Here is a 21,261-nt window from a genome sequence, read left to right as displayed (position 1 = left end):
TTTTGAAGATCAAGCCTCTTGCTTCCCTCAAAGCCACTCCAACTCGGACTACCTCTAAAACTTCAAAAATCCCAGTGTTTCAACCTGCTCTCCTGAAACTCTGCTCTTCAGGATTTCTGAGTATGCACTCCAGCCTGTACATACTGCCTCAATTTCAGTTCTTTAATAGCCGTTAGATTCACTGGGCTGGCACTGCCCCTGGATTTCACCAAGCTCCAATCTCCTCAGCTACACCAAAATGGCTCCCGGGGCTTCTTCTCAGCCCAAACTATCCAGCACAGAGCCAGTGACCTTCTGTCACCTTCCTAGCTCCCCAGGACTTCTCTGAGCCCTAACTGTACAGAGTTATCAAACTCTGGAATGTCTCCTGAGCCACAACCTCATAAGGTCAGATGACAGCAACACTTTTGCAGTCTGGAACCTGCTAACAGCAGCATCTTTTCAGTTTGGCATTTCCCTCTACTGCAGAGGGCCCCCCACCCCCTCACAATTCTCCCTGTGTCTGCGTGGGTTTCCTCCGGGTGCTCCGCTTTCCTCCCACATTCCAAAGATGTGCAAGTTAGGTGGACTGGCCATGCTAAATTGCCCCTTAGTGTCAGGTGTTATGTGGATGGGCCTGGGTGAGATTGTGGTCAGTGCAGACTCGACGGGCTGAATGGCCTCCTTCTATGATTCTATGATTTCCATATTTATATACAGATGAGGTTCCCTGATTTATCCCTGTAAAATAAACTTTACTCTAAAATTTACTACAAACCATGAACTGGGTAACAAAAGGTGGAATTTTACTTAGAATAAACCATTGGGCCTTAATGCAAATGGACTGACTGTGATTTCCACAAAAGCTAACACTCCAGTGCAGTAGTACTGAGGGAATATTAGAGATGCCATCTTTTTTGGATGAGACGTTAAATCCGAGGTCCCATCTGCCCTCTCAGGTGGACAGATCCCATGAAGAAGAACAGTGCGCTACAGCAGCACAGTGGTTAGCACTACTGCCTCACAGTGCCAGGGACCCGGCTTCCTGGCTTGGGTCACTGTCTGTGTGGGGTTTGCACTTTCTCCCGTGTCTGCGTGTGCTCCGGTTTCCTCCCACAGTCCAAAGATGTGCGGGTTAGGTTGACTGGCCAAGCCAAATTGCCCCTTAGCGTCAGGGGGACTAGCAGGGTAAATGTGTGGGGTTACGGGGAAAGGGCCTGGGTGGGATTGTGGCCGGTATAGATTCAATGGGCTGAATGGCCTCCTGTACTATGATTTCATGAATAAGGAAGTTATGTTTGGTGTCTTGGCCAATATCTATCAGCACCAATATTGCAAACAACATTACAACAGTGACTACACTTCAAAAGTACTTCATTGGCTCTAGAGTGCTTTGGAATATTCAATGGTCATGAAAAGCATTACTAAATGCAAGTCTTTCTTTTAAATATTCCACTATCTTACTTGATTAAACATTTGAATTTAATTCAAGATCCATAATTCATTAGCCCTGGCCATGTGTAAGTTGGCCAAAGTTACAATCCGCCATGTTTTTGTTTCATTAAAGTCTTGGTACTCGGAAAGTCTTTTCTTTCCTTCATGACAGTCTTTCTTGTCACCTACATAGATTTGTGCCTCGACATGACGATGAGCTGGAGCTAGAGGTGGACGACCCTCTCCTCGTGGACATTCAGGCTGACGATTACTGGTACCATGCCTACAATATGCGAACTGGCGAGACAGGAATCTTCCCAGCATACTATGCACTTGAGGTCAATGTGGAACGAGGACACTTTGCAGGTATTCCACTCCTCATCAAGATCAAAGAGTAGCAATGCAATGCACTTGAACCAAGAGGCATAATGCTGGAAACGTGAAAGGAGAAAACTCCAGCAGGTCAGTCAGCCTCTTATAGAAAAGGAAACGAGGTTAGCTCAGCCCTACAGACTTTCTTTTCCTGTTGGAATCGCACAGAAGCCAATGATTCAATGCAATAGGCCAGGGTCCTACTGAAAAAGTAATAAGGCGCACACTGTTTTAATGTTAGGTTAGGTTGATTGGCCATGCTAAATTGATCCTAGTGTCAGCGGGATTAGCAGGGTAAATATGTGGGTTACGGGAATAGGGCCTGGGTGGGATTGCGGTCGGTGCAGACTCGATGGGCTGACTGGCCTCCTTCTGCGCTTTAGGGATTCTATGATTCTATGAATACACAAAATGATCAGTGAGTTTGGGGAAGGAGATACACACCGTGAGTGATGAATTTCCCAATCCACCTCCCCTAACACACTCATGTCAAATTGTTCTTAGTGCTACTCTGATATAAATTAGACGGAGACAGTGGCGTAGTGGTATTGTCGCTGGACTTGTAATCCAGAGACTCAGGGTAATGCTCTGGGGACCCAGATTCAAATCCCACCATAGCAGATGGTGAAATTTGAATTCAATAAAAATCTGGAACTAAAACTCGAATGATGACCATGAAACCATTATCGATTGTCGTAAAAACCCATCTGGTTCACTAATGTCCTTCAGGGAAGGAAATCTGCTGTCCTTACCTGGTCTGGCCTACACGTGACTCCAGAGCCACAGCAATGTGGTTGACTCTTAAATGCCCTCGGGGATGGGCAATAAATGCTGGCCCAGCCAGCGGCGCTCACGTCCCATGAACGAATAAAAAAACACCCAGGAAAGTATGGATAGATGTTTCATTTCAATGTCAGTTCAACACCAGAAATAACATATTTCCATTCAAAAGGTTAAGCAATTGTAGAGCTTTTTTAAAAAAACATTTTTTCATCTAAACAAATTTGTTCTACATATATACATCTTTTCTCTTCTCTCTCTCTCTTTATCTCTCTCTCTCTCCCAGCAGCAGTAGCAGCTGAAAAGGATGACTGGGTAGACAAATTTCATCTGAAGTTTCTGGGTTCAGTCCAAGTGCCATACCATAAAGGGAATGATGTTCTATGTGCAGCCATGCAGAAGGTAAAGAGAAGACAAACTGGTAAATCCTGTATTCCAAAAATCAAAATGAAACTATTTTCACCCCTGACTTAACACAGTAGGAATTTATCTCATACAGACAGTGGTGGGAAACCTAACTCTTGTCTCAACTTGAGATTTAAGTCGTGCATCTAAATCTCCACCTTGAAACAATATCGTGTCAGGAAACAGATCATTCCTCAACCATGTAACTTCCTCCAGCCTGATAAGCTTCTGAATAGGGGATGGGATGGTCCACAGGTATTATCGCTAGATTATTAACCCAGAAACCCAGCTAATGTCTGGGCACCTGGGTTCGGATCCTGCCATGGCAGATGAATTCAATAACGAATATCTGGAATTAAGAATCTGCTGATGACCATGAAACCATTGTCGATTGTCGGGAAAACCCATCTGGTTCACGAATGTCCTTTAGGGAAGGAAATCTGCCGTCCTTACCTGGTCTGGCCTACATGTGACTCCAGAACCACAGCAATGTGGTTGACTCTCAATTGCCCCTGGGCAATTAGGGATGCATAATGAATGCTGGCCAGCCAGCAATACCTATGTCCCATGAATTAATTTAAAAAAGAAATTCTGGCCTCTGGTGAATCTCCACTTTGCTTCATCTTAACACTAGTGGCTGTACCTCAGACCTAATATACCGTAACCTCCAGAATTCTTTCCCCAAACCTATCCAAACCTCTTGTCCTCCTTTAATCTGCTCCTAAAACCTACACCATTGATCAAACTTTTGGTCATCTGTCTGCTATCTCTGCTGAAGAGAAAAGATACTGAAGAAACTTAAGAGACTAAGACCCCCATATCCCCCGGTCTACATTCCAGGTCTCTAACAGAGGTAGCTGCAGAGATAATGGATACACTGGTTATGATTTTCCAAAAATGGGTGGCACGGTGGCATAGTGGTTAGCACTGCTGCCTCACAGCGCCAGGGACCCGGGTTCGATTCCCAGCTTGGCTCACTGTCTGTGTGGAGTTTACACGTTCTCCCCGTGTCTGTGTGGGTTTCCTCTGGGTGCTCTGGTTTCCTCCCACAGTCTGAAAGACGTGCTGGTTAGGTGCATTGACCCGAACAGGCGCCAGAGTGTGGTGGCGAGGGGAATTTCACAGTAACTTCATTGCAGTGTTAATGTAAGCCTTACTTGTGACCAATAAATAAACTTTTAACTTTAAAATTCCCCAGATTCTAAAATAGTCCCAGTGGATAGGAAGTTAGCAAATGTAACACTGCTATTCAAGAAAGGATGGAGAGAGAAAAGGGGTAACTACGGACCAGTTGGTGTAACATCAGGAAAGTACTGGAATCTATTATTAAGGAAGTGTTAACAATGCACTTAGAAATTCATAGCATGATCAGACAAAGTCAGTAGTTTTATGAGAGATGAATCATACTTGACAAATTTATTAGTTTTTGGAGGATTTAACTGATAGGATAGATAAAGGGGAAACAGTAGCTATATTATACTTTGATTTCCAAAATGCATTTGATGAGATGCCACACAAAAGGTTAATATGCAAGAACAAGGCTCATAGAGTTGGAGATAATTTTCTGGCTGCGCTCACTCTGAAAGCAGAAAATCCTACCTAAGGTCAACTGACCTTTGCATAGTTCATGTCCCGCCTGCTACGATTCCCATGGTGAGCAGGATGGGAAAATTCCACCCAAAGGGCAGGATTATCCAATCTCATTCACCCTGCCAGCGAGAATGGAGAATTTGGCGCTGAGCCGAAACTCCATTCACTGCAGCGGGACTGGAGAATCTCAGCTACAGACGAGGCCAGAGATTTCCAGTGTATATTAGCATGGATAGAAGATTAGTTAACATACTAGAAGCAAAGAGCAGGATAAACAGAGCATTTTCAAGTCAGCAGGCTGTGACTAGTGGAGTACTGCAAGGAGTAATGCGAGAGCCATCTATTTACAGTGTATTTTCATGACAAAGAGAGTTTGCTGATGATACAAAGCTAGGTGGGCATGTAAGATGTGGGGCGTTCACAGATGCGGCAAAGAGATATGGACAGATTAATGTAGTGGGTATAAAGTGGGGTAATGTAAGGATATTCATGTTGTTAATAAGAATGGAAAAGCAGAACATTTTTTAAAACACGTGTTCAGAAGAACATGGGTGCAATCATACAAGGAATGCAGAAAGTTAGTTTGCAGGTATGGCAAGCAATTAGGAAAACAAATGGCATGTTATCCTTTATAGCAATGGGATTGGAGCGCAAGAATCAGGAATTCTTGCTGCCATTCTACAAAGCATGGTGAGATCACACCTGGAGTACCGTGTGTAGCTTTGGTCACCATATTTAAGGATGGATATACTTGCACTGAAGGCAGCACAGTGAAGGTTCACTAGATTGATTCCTGCGCTAAAGGATTGTATCTGGATGAGAGGCTGAGTAAATTGGATCCGTTTTCTCTGGTGTTTAGAAGAATGAGAGGTGATCTCATTGAAACTTTCAAGATTCAAGAGATTTGGCAGGATAGACCCTGCCAGATTGTTTCTCTGGACTGGGAAATTTACAACACGGGGGTCAGCCTGAGGGTGAAGGGTCTATCATTTAGGATTGAAAGGAGGAGAAATTTTCTCACCCAAATGTTTGTGAATCTTTGGAATTATCTAGCTCACAGGGTTGTCGATGCTCCATCATTGAATATATTTAAGGCTAGAATAGACAGATTTTTGGTTTCTCAGGGAATCAAGGGATATGGGACACTGGGTGGAAAGCGGACTTCAAGGCTGAACATTAGCCATTGATGTACTGAATGGCAGAGCAGGTTTGAGGGGCTGTATGGATATGGTCTTTTCCTGCTCTTATGTCTTATATTATGATCTCCTTACGCAGCTTGGTGTCAAATCCTTGTCTCATTGCTTTCTTGTGAAGTGCCTTGGGATGTATCACTACAGTAAAGGTGTTGTATAAATGTGAGTTGTTCTTGTAGATGAAGAGTTCAGCTTGACAGAAGAAGACAATAGGGACAATACATATAACTATAATCTAGAATTCACTGCCTGGAAAGATGATGGAAGTAGATTGAAAAGTGGGTGGCACAGTGACATAATGGTTAGCACTGCTGCCTCACGGCACCAGGGACCGGGTTCGATTCCCAACTTGGGTCACTGTCTGTGTGGAGTTTGCACGTTCTCCCCATGTCTGTGTGGGTTTCCCCCAGCAGTCCAAAAGATGAACTGGGTTAGGTGCAGTGGCCATTCTAAATACTCCCTCAGTGTACCCATACAGGCACCAGAGTGTGGTGACTCGGGGATTTTCACAGTAACTTCATTGCAGTGTTCGAGTAAGCTGCCTTGTGACGCTAATAAATAAACCTTAAAAAGTACCTTTCAAAAGGAAATTGGATATAATTCGATGTAAACTTTAAAAGGAGAAATTTGCAGGACTATTTGATGTGGACTGGGAATAATTGAATAATTCTTCCGCAGAGTTGCCACAGGCACAGTGGTCCAAATGGCCTTCTGTGCTATCGGATTCCATAATTCCATATACATATCATGAGGAAAGCCAGGCAGTTCACATTTAGGATCCTGACATGCAGGTTTAATGAATGATATCTAAAACTATTCTTTTGAACACAGAGCTGCAGTGAGATGTTTTAGGTATATATTTGTTTCTGGGATGGCTAGGCCAACATTTATTGCCCATTCCTGATTGCCCTTGAGAAGGTGGTGGTGAGCTGCTGCCTTGAACTGCTGCGTTGTAGGAACACCCACCGTGCTGTTAAGATAGGAATTCCAGTATTTTGACCCAGTGAAGGTGTAGGGACAACGATATAATTCCAGGTCAGAATGAAGAGTGACTTGCAGGGGAACTTGCATGTGGTGATGTTCACATGCATGTGATGCCCTTGTCCTAGGTGGTAGAGGTCGTGAGTTTGGATGGCTGAAAGACTGATTGAATACAGTACATTAAAGTCCTTTAAAAATACATTAAGACTTTAATGGATAGATGGTAGAGTTGGTACTCAGCAAAAACAAGATTAAATGTGCTGACAAAACGAAAGATTGAACTTGCATTTATACAGTGCCTTTCTTAATCTTATGACTTCCCAAAGTGCTTTACAGTCAATGAAGTACCTTTGATGTGTTGCCACCATTAGCATCCTCCCACAAACTGCGGTGAAATACATGATGTGGAGATGCCGGCGTTGGACTGGGGTAAGCACAGTAAGAAGTCTCACAACACCAGGTTAAAGTCCAACAGGTTTATTTGGTAGCAAATACCATAAGCTTTCGGAGCTTGCTGCTCCTTCGTCAGATGGAGTGGATATCTGTTCTCCAACAGTGCACAGACACAGAAATCAAGTTACAGAATACTAATTAGAATGCAAATCTCTACAGCCAGCCAGGTCTTAAAAGGTACAGATAATGTGCAAGGCGGCCTTCACGACACACGACAGCGCAGAGTCGCTGAGCAGAAACTGATAGCCAAGTTCCGCACACATGAGGACGGCCTAAACCGGGATGTTGGATTTATGTCACATTATCAGTAACCCCCACAGCTCGCCCCTGGTCTTGTATAATCTCACCAGCTGTTCTGTCTGGAGACAATACACATCTCTTTAACCTGTGTTTAATGTTCCCTCCAACCACATTATCTGTACCTTTTAAGACCTGGCTGGCTGTAGAGATTTGCATTCTAATTAGTATTCTGTAACTTGATTTCTGTGTCTGTGCACTGTTGGAGAACAGATATCCACTCCATCTGACGAAGGAGCAGCAAGCTCCGAAAGCTTATGATATTTGCTACCAAATAAACCTGTTGGACTTTAACCTGGTGTTGTGAGACTTCTTACTGTGAAATACATGACCAGATCATCTGTTTTAGTGATGTCAGTTGGGTGATAGATATTGGCTAGGCTTCACGTGCATCAGAATAAGGGGGGATGGGACATAAGGGAACAGACATTGGATTAAATTGCTCTTTTAAAATTGACATCTCAACTTCTTTATTTGGTGAAGTCTAAACAATTGTTGTTTGCTTCTTAACAGATTGCAACGACGAGAAGGTTGACTGTTCAGTTCAACCCTCCTTCGAGCTGTGTGCTGGAAATCAGCATGCGAGGAATTAAGATAGCTGTGCAACTCGATGGGTATGGAGTCTATGAGAAGGTAATTTATAACTTGTCTGCGATGATTGCAAAAACTTCCCATGGAACAGGCGGCACGGTGGCACAGTGGTTAGCACTGCTGCCTCACAGCGCCATGGGCCAGGGTTCAATTCCGGCCTCGGGTCACTGTCTGTGTGGAGTTTGGACGTTCTCCATGTGTCTGCATGAGTTTCCTCCAAGTGCTCTGGTTTCCACCCACACCCCAAAGATGTGCGGGTCAGATTGATTGACCATGCTAAATTGACCCGAGTGTCAGGGAATTGGCAGGGTAAATGCGTGGAGTTACGGGAATAGGGCCTGTGTGGGATTGTAGTCGGTACAGACTCGATGGGCCAAATGGCCTCCTTCTGCGCTGTAGGGATTCAATGAACGACAAATGTTCACAGTACAGAAAACTCTCACAAATACATTCACTTCTTGTCAATATTTTTCCCATTAGAAATTCCTATTTCCACATTTATGATAGAAATGACCTTGTATTGACTTAATTGCACATTTCTCCCAGTGGAAGCATTGAATTACTTCCAAATACACAGGTTCAATGTTTCCCTCCAACACCGACATGAGGAAAAACATTTTGTGCAGTGAATGGTTAGAATCTAGAACGTACCAACTGAATGTGGTGGAGGCAGATTTAGCAATGATTTTCAAAAGGGGATCAATAAGCAACTACAAAATATAAAATCCAAGATTATGGAGAAAGGGTGGGGGAGCTGATTTGCTCTTGCAGAGAGCAGGCACAGAGGAGACAGGCCCAGAATGGCCTCATTCTCTGCAGTAACGATTTTTTGAATCAAAGTTTTTCAAAACCAACTTAATCTGAAGGCTCCACTTGGTCTTGACCCTCCCTACTTAATACCACGTGAGATCAACTAATCAGAAGAAATTGTATCGTGCAACGTAAATTAGCATATCTTCTATGGGGATGCTTATGGCATGTCAGAGGTTATGTTGTTACTTAATCATAGAATCATTGAATCTACAGTGCAGAAGGAGGCCATTTGGCCCATCGAGCCTGCACCAACAAAAATCACACCCAGATCCTATCCCCATATATTTACCCTCCTAATCCCCCTGACACCAAGGGACAATTTAGCATGGGCAATCAACCTAACCTGCACATCTTTGGACTGTGGGAGAAAACCGGAGCACCCGGAGGAAACCCAGGCAGACATGGGGCGAATGTGCAGACTCCACAGAGACAGTCACCCGAGGTCGGAATTGAATCTGGGTCCCTGGCGTGTGAGGCAGTATGGCTAACCACTGTGCCACCATGCCGCCCCATATAAGAGGAAGGTTACCAGCAAAGTGTGATTTAGAAAGCCTGATTATTATGTGTAATATAAATCAGTTCCTGGTTTGTAGTCATCCATTCTGTACTTATTTTACACGTTTGACACAAGTTCCTGTGCCAAGTTTATATTGAAAAGTCTGTGTAAACGGTCACATGTTACTTGCATTCTTCGATCTTAGGTGGCACTGCAGCATCTTAAGTGATGCAAAGTGTCATTTTAGCATGATAACTTTCCCTCTACAGCCTCCACCGTAAATGTAGATTTGGGAATTTATACTGGAGAAAGTTGAGGGTACTTGGACAGAAACGTAACATTTTTAATAAATGTTAAAATTTAGGAGTTGACAGACCAGATTCACTGAAAAGATTCCAGGGATCAGTGAGTACAATTGTATACATGATGTGGAGATGCCGGCGTTGGACTGGGGTAAACACAGTAAGAAGTTTAACAACACCAGGTTAAAGTCCAACAGGTTTATTTGGTAGCAAAAGCCACACAAGCTTTCGAGGCTCTGAGCCTGAAGAAGGGGCTCAGAGCCTCGAAAGCTTGTGTGGCTTTTGCTACCAAATAAACCTGTTGGACTTTAACCTGGTGTTGTTAAACTTCTTACAATTGTATAGACAGGCTAGAGAAACTGGGGTGTTTCTCCTCAGAGCAAAGAAATTGAGAGGAGATTTTGTAGAGATCTTTAAAACCATGAAGGGTTTAGATAGAGTAAATCAGCAGAAACTGTTTCCAATGGCTGAAGGGCCAACAATCAGAGGACACTGATTTAATGTCATTGGTAAAAGGAACAGAGACGCACATGAGGGAAATCTTTTTTATGCAGCATATTTTTAGGATTTGAAATGCATTGGCTGATAGGGCGATGGATACAGATTCAATAGTCACCTTCAAAAGAGAATTGGGCAAATATTTGAAAGAGTAAAATTGCAGGGATCTAGAATACAAGCAAAGGAATGAGAATAACTGGAATGTTCTTTGGAGAAACCGGGGAAGATTTGGTCTTCCTTATGGCCTCTTTCAGTGCTGTGCTATTCTACAATTCTATAAAGTATTTATACATTCATTCACTTTATTCAAAAATCACTATATTGATCTAAAACTATTCAAATAAACAATTTATCTTTATGTTTCATTGATTTTTATTTTGAATCTTTACGATCATTCATTCTACATTAATTCCATAGAACCATAGAAAAGTTATGGTGCAAAAAGAGGCCATTTAGCCCATCTTGTCTGCGCCAGCCAACAATGAGAAGAAAGAAACTAGCAGCTCATTTTCCAATACCTGGTCTGTAGCCTTGCAGGTTACAGCACTTCAGATGCAGATCCAGGTACCTTTTCAATGAGTTGATGATACAGCCTCAACCACCAACTGAGGAGGTGAATTCCAGATGCCTACCACCCTCTAGGTGAAGAAGTTTTGCCTCAAGTCCCCTCTAATCCTTCTACCAATCACCTTAAAGCTCTGCCCCATGGAAATTGGCCCCTCAACTAGGGTAAACAAATCTTTCCTGCCTACCCTGTCTAGGTCCCCAATAATTTTGTACACCTCAATTGGATCACCCCTTAGCTTCCTCTGTTCGAAGGAAATCTAATTTCTAAGGGAAAGGGGTGACACGGTGGCACAGTGGTTAGCACTGCTGCCTCACAGTGCCAGGGACCCAGGTTCAATTCCGGCCTCGGGTGCCTGTCTATGTGGAGTTTGCACATTCTCCCCGTGTCCACGTGGGTTTCCTCCAGGTGCTCCAGTTTCGTCCCACCGTCCCAAAATGTGCGGGGTCGGTTGATTGGCCATGCTAAATTGACCCTAGTGTCAGGGAATTAGCAGGGTAAAGATGTGTGGTTACGGGAAAAGGGCCTTGATGGGATTGTTGTCAATGCAGACTCAATGGGCCGAATGGCCTCCTTCTGCACTGTAGGGATTCTATGATTCAATGATTCTAAATAAACCTCCTTAGAGGACTGGGCACAATCCACAGAGCATTTGGGCGATTACTTTCAGGCCAATGGAATAGAGGAGGAGGGGAAGAGAAAGGCAATCTTTCTGAGTGCATGTGGAACCCAGGCTTAAAATTTGATTTGTAGTCTCACAACTCCAAGCACACCTGACTCCCAAATCATTCCGTGAGATCATTGAATTGGTAAAGTCACATTTCCACCCGAAACCGTTGGTCATATTGCAGAGATTTAAGTTTAGTTTAAGAGGGAGAGCCCTGGGGAAACTATTGTGACCTGTATCACCAAGTTGAAGCAAATCTCAGAGAACTGCAACTGTGGAGCCACTTTGAATGACATGCTGCGGGACAGGTTAGTCTGTGAGGTGAATAATGAGGCTATTCAACGTAAGTTACTAGCAGAGGCAAATATAAATTTTAAATGAGCGTTGGAGCTAGCACCAGCAATGGAGAGTGCTGAAAAGGTGCACAAGAGTTACAAAGCTTGCAGTTCACCAGTTAGGGTGGGAGCCTGCAGCCAGCAGTGGTGCCAAAAACAAAGATGCAGTAGTGAAGCAGGAAGCAAATTCAACCACAAATAAAACAAGAAGATTTAGAAGAGGAAATCATTGGCAAAGGTTGAAGCAAAATGTTACCATTGTGTGGGTAATTGGCAGGTATAAAGAGGTTGAATATTTTTCTGTTACAGGAAAGGCTATTTAAGGCATTGGTGCAGAAGCAAGACAAGTCTGCCCAGTAGCCGATTAAGGAGGACATCATAAGTATATAATGTGGAAGAAGCTATCATCAATGATATAGATGTTCATTCCATGTTTAATGTGAAAGTGGACAAGTTAGCTCCCCTTACTGCAATGCTCCTGGTAAATGCCTCTGGCAGTGCCAAGGTAATGCCTGGATATGTTCCTCTCCTTCTGGAGGGTTTACTTACCTGGTGGGTTCCCTTTGTTTGGTTCCTGTTTTTAAAAAGCAGTTGTAAACCTCGCCAAGAGATTCTTGTTTTCTGTCTCTTGCGATATTTTGCACCCACATCGCCATTTGCGCTTGGGGCAAATGATGGCACATAAATCACAGCCGTGGTGGCCAGACCTGTACATAAAATTCTAGCTGTGGCCTCACCAGCGTTTTATACAGTTCCATCATTACATCTCTGTTTCTGTATTCAATCCCTCGCCCAATAAAGGAAAGCATTCCATGCGTTTTTTTTACCTCCTTGCCCACTTGTACCTGCCACCTTCAAGGACATGTAGACATTCACTTCCTCAACCCCTCTCAATATCTCCCCATGTATTGAGTATTCCCTTGCTTTGTTTGCCCAACGCAAATGCATTAACTCACACTTTTCCAGATTGAGCTTCAATTGCCACTTCTCCACCCTGTCAGCTAGACCATTGATATCATCCTGCAGTCAGCAGGTATCCTCTACGCGACCAACCAACATTTCTTTTATAGCCAACTTGGTTAAATATGCCAGCAGAATGATATTCATCATCCTTTCTCTATTTATCAAGCACACATTGTTTTAGAAAGTATGCACAATCACGGAACTTGAGATTTGAAAATAGCAGAATGATAGATCACATAGCGTCATTTTATTCATTCATGTGGCCCTTGTCTAAGCACAGGATGTAACAAGTCCAGTATCTCCAGAAAAATGTTTCCAGACTTCAGCTACCATGGTGCAATAATAAACACAAATCGCACTGGTTTCTTCTAACCCGGTGCTAGAAATTGATCAGCACACGCCAGTTTTACAGACTTCCCTTACTTGTTGCAGTTAAATTTTGCTTTGCCTCAGGTTGTGCTTTGAAGGATTGACCGGATTAAACAATGTCGCACCTTAGCAGCAGAATAAGACGTTCTGTGACACACAAAGTAACCATTCTGTTCTTATAAAGCAGTAAGAAGTCTCACAACACCAGATTAAAGTCCAACAGGTTTATTTGGTAGCAAATACCATAAGCTTTCGGAGCGCTGCTCCTTCGTCAGATGGAGTGGAAATGTGCTCTCAAACAGTGCACAGAATCACAGAAATCAAGTTGCAGAATACTAATTAGAATGCGAATCCCTACAGCCAGCCAGGTCTTAAAGGTACAGACAATGTGGTGGAGGGAGCATTAAATGTAGTGGAGGGAGCATCTGTGCACTGTTTGAGAGCACATTTCCACTCCATCTGACGAAGGAGCAGCGCTCCGAAAGCTTATGGTATTTGTTACCAAATAAACCTGTTGGACTTTAACCTGGTGTTGTGAGACTTCTTACTGTGTTCACCCCAGTCCAACACCGGCATCTCCACATCATGGCTTACAAAAGCAGCACATTGCGTGACTTATGAGCAACCCCATGGAAGAGTTTGTTATTGTTTTAATTTTAATAATATTGTACATAATCATAAATTTGCAACTGTACAAATGGCATAAGCGCAGCATGCCTTTTTTTTAATGAATTCTCTTATCTGTTGTCTTATGACAGGCCAGTAAATGCAGTCACTTCTTTCAGCTGAAGAACGTTTCATTCTGCGGGTATCATCCAAAGAACGCCAAGTAAGTTCCATCATGGGGGTTTAATATTCATCAAACGGCCAGATATCACTGCTAATATTGATGATACTGAGGTAACCACAATGAATATTTATTCATTTTTATGGGAAGTGGGCATCGCTATTATTGCCCATCCCTGAGGGCTTTTGAGAGTCAACCACATTGCTGTGGCTCTGGAGTCACATGTAGGCCAGACCAGGTACGGAAGGCAGATTTCCTTCCCTAAAGTACATTAGTGAACTAGATGGGTTTTTAACGACAATCGTCCGTGGTCATCCTTAGACATTTAATTCCAGACTTTTATTGAATTCAGATTTCACTATCTGCCGTGGTGGGATTCAAACCCAGTTCCTCAGAGCACTACTCTGGATTGCTAGTCCAGTGATAATTCCACTGCGCCACTGTCTCCCCACAGTCACCAGGGTGAGAAAGAGCATCCCATTTCTTAAAAAACCTTGTTGTCTTGGCCCTATTGTCTCCCTGCCTCAGATTTTTATTGTGTCAAAGACACTTTTTGAATGCAAGTTATTGCTGCACTGTTGGCTATAAGGTCATGTTGCAATAGAATGTTAGGACATGGCTCTGAGTCTATGATTTGCTACCTCAGTATGTTCCTGGTTTCAGTCATCCAGTCTGGAAAACAATACTGACTGAACGCTAAACTGGTTCCCAAAGACTAAAGGGAGGAAGCACATGAACAACTTCATCCACTTATCTCCTGAAGATACTGACTCTCGGCAGGACGCAGGTCCATAGGAGCCGATCGAACACTTGGTACTTCATGCGTGAGCCTGGACGGAAACTGCATTCTGGCTATTCAACCACGTAAAGCATCACTGATAAACCCACTCACTCCCAAACTGTTGTCCACTCATTGGGTACCACAGTGAAATGGTCGTGTGAGTGGAATAGTCACCCAGCAGGCTGGAATTAATAACACAGTAGAACATTGGTTCGCATTGCAGCGTCGCACTTTGATCACTTAAATTCAGTTTTAAAAATGTGGAACTAAAGATGATATCCGTCAAAGTGGCCCAGGAGCTGTTGGATTGTCATTGAAATCCATTTGTCTCACCAGTGTTGGCCAGTGAGGGGAACCTGCCACCCTTGCTCCTTCTGGCCTTTATGTAAGACCAGTCCCACACCAATATGACGGACTCTTAACTACCCGGTGAAGTGGCCTAGCAACCTGCTGCAGGTTAAGAAACGGGTAGCAGAGTCTTGAAATAGGTCAGGAGTTGAAGACACCTGGAGGCTGACCAGGGAATGTTGGAATAGTTAAGTCTGAAGCAGAGGTAACTAAAGAATGGGCCTGAAAATAATGAAGCTCTCACAAAAATATCTGTCAGCAAAGCAACACCCTCTAGTTTCATATAAATAGGGACAAGCTGGCTTTGGAGGGGTTGCAGAGGAGATTTGCTAGATTGGTTCCAGGGAATATAGTTACGTCGATGGACTGGAGAAGCTGGGAGTATTCGCATGAGAGTAGAGAAGGTGATTTAACAAAGGTATTTAAAATCAGATTTGATAGAGTAAGTGAAGAGAAACTACTCCAAATGGCAGAAGTCTTTAAAGTGATTGGCGGAAGAACCAGAGGTGACCACAGAATCCCTACAGTGCAGAAGGAGGCTACTCAGCCCTTTGAGTCTGTCCGACTCTGCAGCAGAGCATTTTACTCAGGGCCCACACCCTTCTGTGCATTTACCTTAGCTAATCCACCTAACCTACGCATCTTTAGACACTATGGGACAATTTCGCATGGCCAATCCATCTAATCTGCACAGCTTTGGACTGTGGGAGGAAACTGGAGCACCCAGAGGAAACCCACGCAGACAAGGGGAGAACATGCAAACTCCACATAGACAGTCACCCAAGGCCAGAGTTGAACGTGGATCCCTGACGCTGTGAGACAGCAGTGCTAACCACTCTGCCACTGTGCCGTGAAGTGAGCAGTCTTGTGGATTTAATTAATGGGTAGGACCTAATAAGAGAGTGGAAGATCCAATATTAACCTTCAAAAGGAAATTGGATTAATATTTGAAGGAAAAGAATTGTCACGATATGGGAAAAGAGTGAGACTAACTGGATTGCTCATTGAAAGACTAGATGGGCTGAATGGTGGTGGTGCACTGTTGTATAATTCTGTAGTTACCTGGATAGACCAGTGAAACTGGGCTTGCTTTCCTTAGAGCAGAGAAGATTAAAGGGAGATTTATTCGAGGCATTTCAGGTCATGAAGGGTTTTTAAAGAGTAAATCAGGAGCAAATGTTTTTCATTGGCAGGCGGGTTAATAACAAGAGAACACAGATGGAGAATCATTGGCAGAAAGTCCAGGGAGGAGATTGGGAGGTTTGTTTTTTGCACAGCAAGTTGTTACGATCTGGAATGCTTGACCCGAAAGGGAGTTGGAACCACATTCACCGCTAAGTTTCCAAAGGGAATTGGATAAAAACCTAAAAAAGGAGAGATTTTCAGGACCCTGGGGAAAGAGCAGGGGAGTGGGATTAATTAGATAACTCTTTGAAAGGGCTGGCACAGCCATGATGGGCCAAACAGCCTCTTTGCAAACTGTATGCTTCTGTGATTCTGTGAAAATTCTCAGCGTTGCCTATCCTATTTGCATTTTTTTTCTCTTTCCAGATATTTTGGATTTATTACCAAACATCCTTCAGATCACCGATTTGCTTCCCACGTTTTTGTCTCTGAGGATTCAACCAAACCAATAGCAGAATCAGTAGGGTATGTACTTCTCTCCCTCTTTCTCTCGAAAAGTCTCCTGTGCAGAAAGAAGGAAGGATAAATTCACTGATCCCATGCTGCCAGTGGGTCACTGTGTTCACACAGGAATGCACTTCGGGCAATCAGCTAGTGTCGCCTTGTACTTGACCCAATCTCCCTCCATGTCAGAGTGTCAGCCCTGGCTCCATTGGTAACATTCTCACCTCTTGAGTCACAGAGTTGTAGGTTCATGGTCCCACACTCGAGACTTGAGCACACAATTTTAGACTGACCTTCCCATAGCAGTCAATGAAGACAATAGAGGAAATAAAAACTGTTTTCTACAGGGGGCGGCACGGTAGCACAGTGGTTAACACTGCTGCTTCACAGCGCCAGGGACTTGGGTTTGATTCCCGGCTTGTGTCACTGTCTGTGTGGAGTTTGCACGTTCTCCCTGTGTCTGCGTGGGTTTCCTCCGGGTGCTCCGGTTTCCTCCCACATTCTGAAAGACGTGCTGGTTAGGTGCATTGATCCAAACAGGCGCCAGAGTGTGGTGACTCGGGGAATTTCACAGTAACTTCATGTGCAGTGTTAATGTAAATCTTACTTGTGACTAATAAATTAACAAACTTTAGTCATGGTGGCACAGTGGTTAACACTATTGTGTCACAGCGTCAGGGACTGGGTTCAATTCCGACCTTGGGTAACTATCTGTGTGGGCTTTGCACATTCTCCCCGTGTCTGCGTGGGTTTCCTCCGGGTGCTCCAGTTTCATTGAATCATAGAGTGCTAGAACCCTACAGTGCAGAAGTAGGCCATTCAGCCCATCGAGTCTGCACCGATCACAATCCCACCCAAGCCCTATCCCCGTAACCCCATTTACCCTAGCTAATCCCCCTGAGACTGAGGGGCAATTTAGCATGGCCAATCCACCTAACCCGCACATCTTTGGATTGTGGGAGGAAACTGGAGCACCCGAAGGAAACCCACGCAGGCACGGGCAGAACATGCAAACAGCACACAGACAGTGACCCAAGCTGGGAATCGAACCCGGGTCCCTGGTTTCCACCCCCCACACTCCAAAAGATGTGCAGGTTTAGTGGATTGGCAATGTTAAATTGCCCCTTAGTGTACCAAGATGTTTAGGTTAGATGGATTTGCCAGGGTAAATGTGTAGGGTTACAGGGATAAAATGGGGAGAGGGCCTGGGTAAGAAACTCTTGTCACAGAGTCAGTGCAGATTTGGTGGACCAATTGACCTCTTTCTGTACTGTAGGGATTCTATGATTAGTGCAGGTCATAGGAACACAGGAGCATAGAAATTAGGAACAGAAGTAGGCAGATTCAGCCCTTTGAGCCTGCTCTGCCATTCAATCAGATCATGGCTGATCTCTCCCTCGTCTCAAATCCACCTCCCCATCTGTTCCCTTTTTTTGTATTAGAAATATGTCTATTCCCTCTTGAAACCATTCAGACTCCACCGCACTATGGGGACTTGGTTTGCTTTTTCTATGACCTTGCTAATCTGTGCAATAACTTGTAGTGGTTGGTGCATTTATAGCCTGTGGTAACTCAGGAAACCCAAATGGAAAGGAACAGTATTTATTGTTGAGCACAAAATAAAGCCACTACTTTGTGGTGTACATCTACAACCGGGACAGTAATTCTGCAGACCCTTCCCAGTATCTGCCTTATAAGGGGCTCAGGTGACAAGTTCCACCTGGGCAGGACATTGCCTGTTTACCAAGGGAACTCCTATTCAATGAGCCACACAGGGAGATCAATTAGAGATTCCCCATGGAACTCATGGGGGTTTTCACATAGTAATCAAAGGTCATTACAAATAGAGAAGTTAGGAGATACCTTTTTTATACACAAGAGTGTTGGGATATGGGATGGCCAAACAGAACCAATAGTGGGAGCAGTATCTATTATTCCCTTTAAAAGGCAATTTCTGAAAAAGGCACATGTGTAATGAGCCAAATGGTTTCTTTCGGCATTCGGAGATTACATCTCCTCAAAACCTAACTTTTGGTTACTCGCCCTGCCTGGCATTTGTTTTCCTTACACTTATCAGGCATTATATAAAGCAAAGCTAATTTTAAGTGAGACCTAGGCAGACTTCTGTGTGTAATTTTTGCATCCAGTTTTGCTTTATCTCATCCTTCAGCATAGTGGCACAAAGGGTGGCATGGTGGCACAGTGGTTAGCACTGCTGCCTCACAGCGCCAGCGACCCGGGTTCGAATCCAACCTCGGCTCACTGTCTGTGTGGAGTTTGCACATTCTCCCCGTGTCTGCATGGGTTTCCTCCGGGTACTCTGGTTTCCTCCCACAGTCCAAAGATGTGTGGGTTAGGTGGATTGGCCGTGGCAAATTGCCCCTTAGTGTCAGGGGGACTAGCAGGGTAAAAACATGGGATTATGGGGATAGGGCCTGGGTGAAATTGTGGTCGGTATAGACTCGATGGGTCAAATGGCCTTCTTCTGCACTATAGGGATTCTATGATCCTTATCATTTATGTTGTGTTAGTTGGAGGCCATTCAGCCCTTCAAGCCTGTTCCACAATGCTCTGTTGATTGGTCGAATTATTCCTCAACTCTGCTCACCGACCTTTGTCCACATCCCTTGATGTCCGCACTCCTCCCCAAAAAAATCTGTCAATCTTAAGTTGTGAAAATGGATCCATGCACACCCTTTGCCAACACAAAGTAATCACAGAGGTACAAGCTGAGAAAATCTGACATTGGGTGGGTCTGGGAGTCATTACAACTTGCCTGCTTAGATCACCATTTATAGAACTTTTCCCCCTCTGCCCTGATTTGAATGGAATGAATGGGTTTAATGACAGGGGGTTTGGGGGTTGCGGGAATGAATCACTCCAACCTGGTTACCAACCAGGGTTCAAAGTTCATAATTACCCCCTCCCTCCCACATGGAGTCCATTATTGTAAATTTACTCTGTTATTTTCAGCCCAAGTTGCTAGTACATGTTACAGAAACTGTTTTCCTTCACCCCAAAAATCTTTTGAGATGGAGTGACACAGTGGCAAGATTTTGACCCAGCGAAAATAAAGGAACAGCGATGTGGTTCCAAGTCAGCATGGTGAGTGACTTTCAAGGGAACCTGGGGATAGCGGTGCTCCCATGCATCTGCTGCCCTTGTCTTTCTAGGTGGTATAGGTCGCTGGTTTGGAAGGTGCTGTTGAAGGAACCTTGGTTAGTTGCTGCAGTGCATCTTGTATCCGTCAGTGTTGGAGGGGATGAATGTTTAAGATGGTGGATGGGGTGCCATTTTTCCATAGAGTCTGTTGATTTGTGCAGTAACTATTTCCTTGCATTCCTTCCTGTATGATGAAATGATGTTGAGATAATTGCCAGTGAGGGAGATTTGAGCTTGCCATTTTGATGTTAAATATATTTCTTTCCCTCTTGTACAGGAGGGCCTTCCAGCTATTCTACAAAGAATACATTGAATACACCTGTCCGACAGAAGACATCTATCTGGAGTAGATGCCCCTGAGCTGCGGTGCTGCTCTGAACTCCTCACAGTCTCCTTCTCAAACTCGTCATGATGCATGAACACTCTGTGCCAGAGGCCCTTTATCATGATCCAAGACTATGCAGCATCTCAATTGAAACATTTTCCCTACTGTTACTTTTAGCCATGCTACATGGATTGACAGTGTCCTCCGTCAGTTTGCGCCTCTTATCCCTCATCGCTGCAAATCCGATCCCATCTCGTGTTCCATCGGTTCATGGCAAAACAGCTCAACTGCTTGCTTCTTAACACCCCCTTATGATGCATTTGGTATGTATTTGGTGCGATGGGCCAGGATTTAAATCTGGCAAAATGCCAGCACAGAATGGCACCAAAGCACAAGGGAGTTACGAGATTCATTGTAACAATGATGTTACACTGTATTCATTAATAGTGTTGTGTGTAAAGTTCTTAAACTTTGTTCATGGAGTGTACAACATGGTTTATTTAAAGGTTTGATGAGAGCATCTTCTTCTCCACTCTATTTCTTTGCTCCAATGCCAAGTATCCCTTACAAAAAGAAATCTGCACAATTCCCCCCTTCACAGGAGAAACATGTTTTGAAGGTCACAGGACATCATGGGTGACATCAAACGAATCTGTTCTTTGTACAATCACAAGCGTGTGATACCAAATGCAGTATAGGGGTGGCATGGTGGCACAGTGGTTAGCACTGCTGCCTCTCAGCGTCAGGGACCCGGGTTCAGTTCCCGCCTCAGGTGACTGTCTGTGTGGAGTTTGCACATTCTCCCCGTATCTGTGTGGGTTTCCTCCGGGTGCTCTGGTTTCCTCCCACAGTCCAAAGATATGCGGGTTAAGTGGATTGGCCGTGCTAAATTGCCCCTTAGTGTCGGAGGACTAGAGCAAATTCGTGGGTTACGTGGATAGGGCCTGGGTGGGATTGTTGTCGGTGCGCGTTTGATGGGCTGAATGGCCTCTTTCTGCAGTATAGGGATTCTATGATAGTTGGGGGCATTGAGTCGGTTGTGACTCAGTGAGTTAAATTCTTTTTCATCACATGGAATTCTGGAATAGCATGCTGATTTGAGATTCACATTTCATGGTTGCATCTGTTTACAATTAGGGCCATTGG

The 21,261-nt window shown here is 44.2% G+C and overlaps 1 protein-coding gene across 2 annotated transcripts in view; it reads left to right on the top strand.

Annotated features, from left to right (window-relative positions):
* The window catches only part of mapk8ip1b (mitogen-activated protein kinase 8 interacting protein 1b), a 186,428-nt gene extending 165,794 nt beyond the window's left edge, over positions 1-20,634 (top strand). For both annotated transcript variants that reach the window (XM_078204367.1, XM_078204368.1), the window contains 6 exons: positions 1,607-1,779; positions 2,855-2,967; positions 7,998-8,117; positions 13,842-13,912; positions 16,551-16,649; positions 20,068-20,634. In XM_078204367.1, the coding sequence (XP_078060493.1) occupies positions 1,607-1,779; positions 2,855-2,967; positions 7,998-8,117; positions 13,842-13,912; positions 16,551-16,649; positions 20,068-20,140 (649 nt within the window). In that variant the 3' untranslated portion in view covers positions 20,141-20,634. The remainder of the gene's footprint in view (positions 1-1,606; positions 1,780-2,854; positions 2,968-7,997; positions 8,118-13,841; positions 13,913-16,550; positions 16,650-20,067) is intronic.
* The last annotated feature ends 627 nt before the right edge of the window (positions 20,635-21,261 follow it).

This window comes from Mustelus asterias, unplaced genomic scaffold, assembly GCF_964213995.1.
Source record: "Mustelus asterias unplaced genomic scaffold, sMusAst1.hap1.1 HAP1_SCAFFOLD_312, whole genome shotgun sequence".
NCBI lineage: Eukaryota > Metazoa > Chordata > Chondrichthyes > Carcharhiniformes > Triakidae > Mustelus > Mustelus asterias.
Note: the sequence above shows the minus strand (reverse complement) of the source record. Positions and strands in the feature narration are given on the sequence as shown.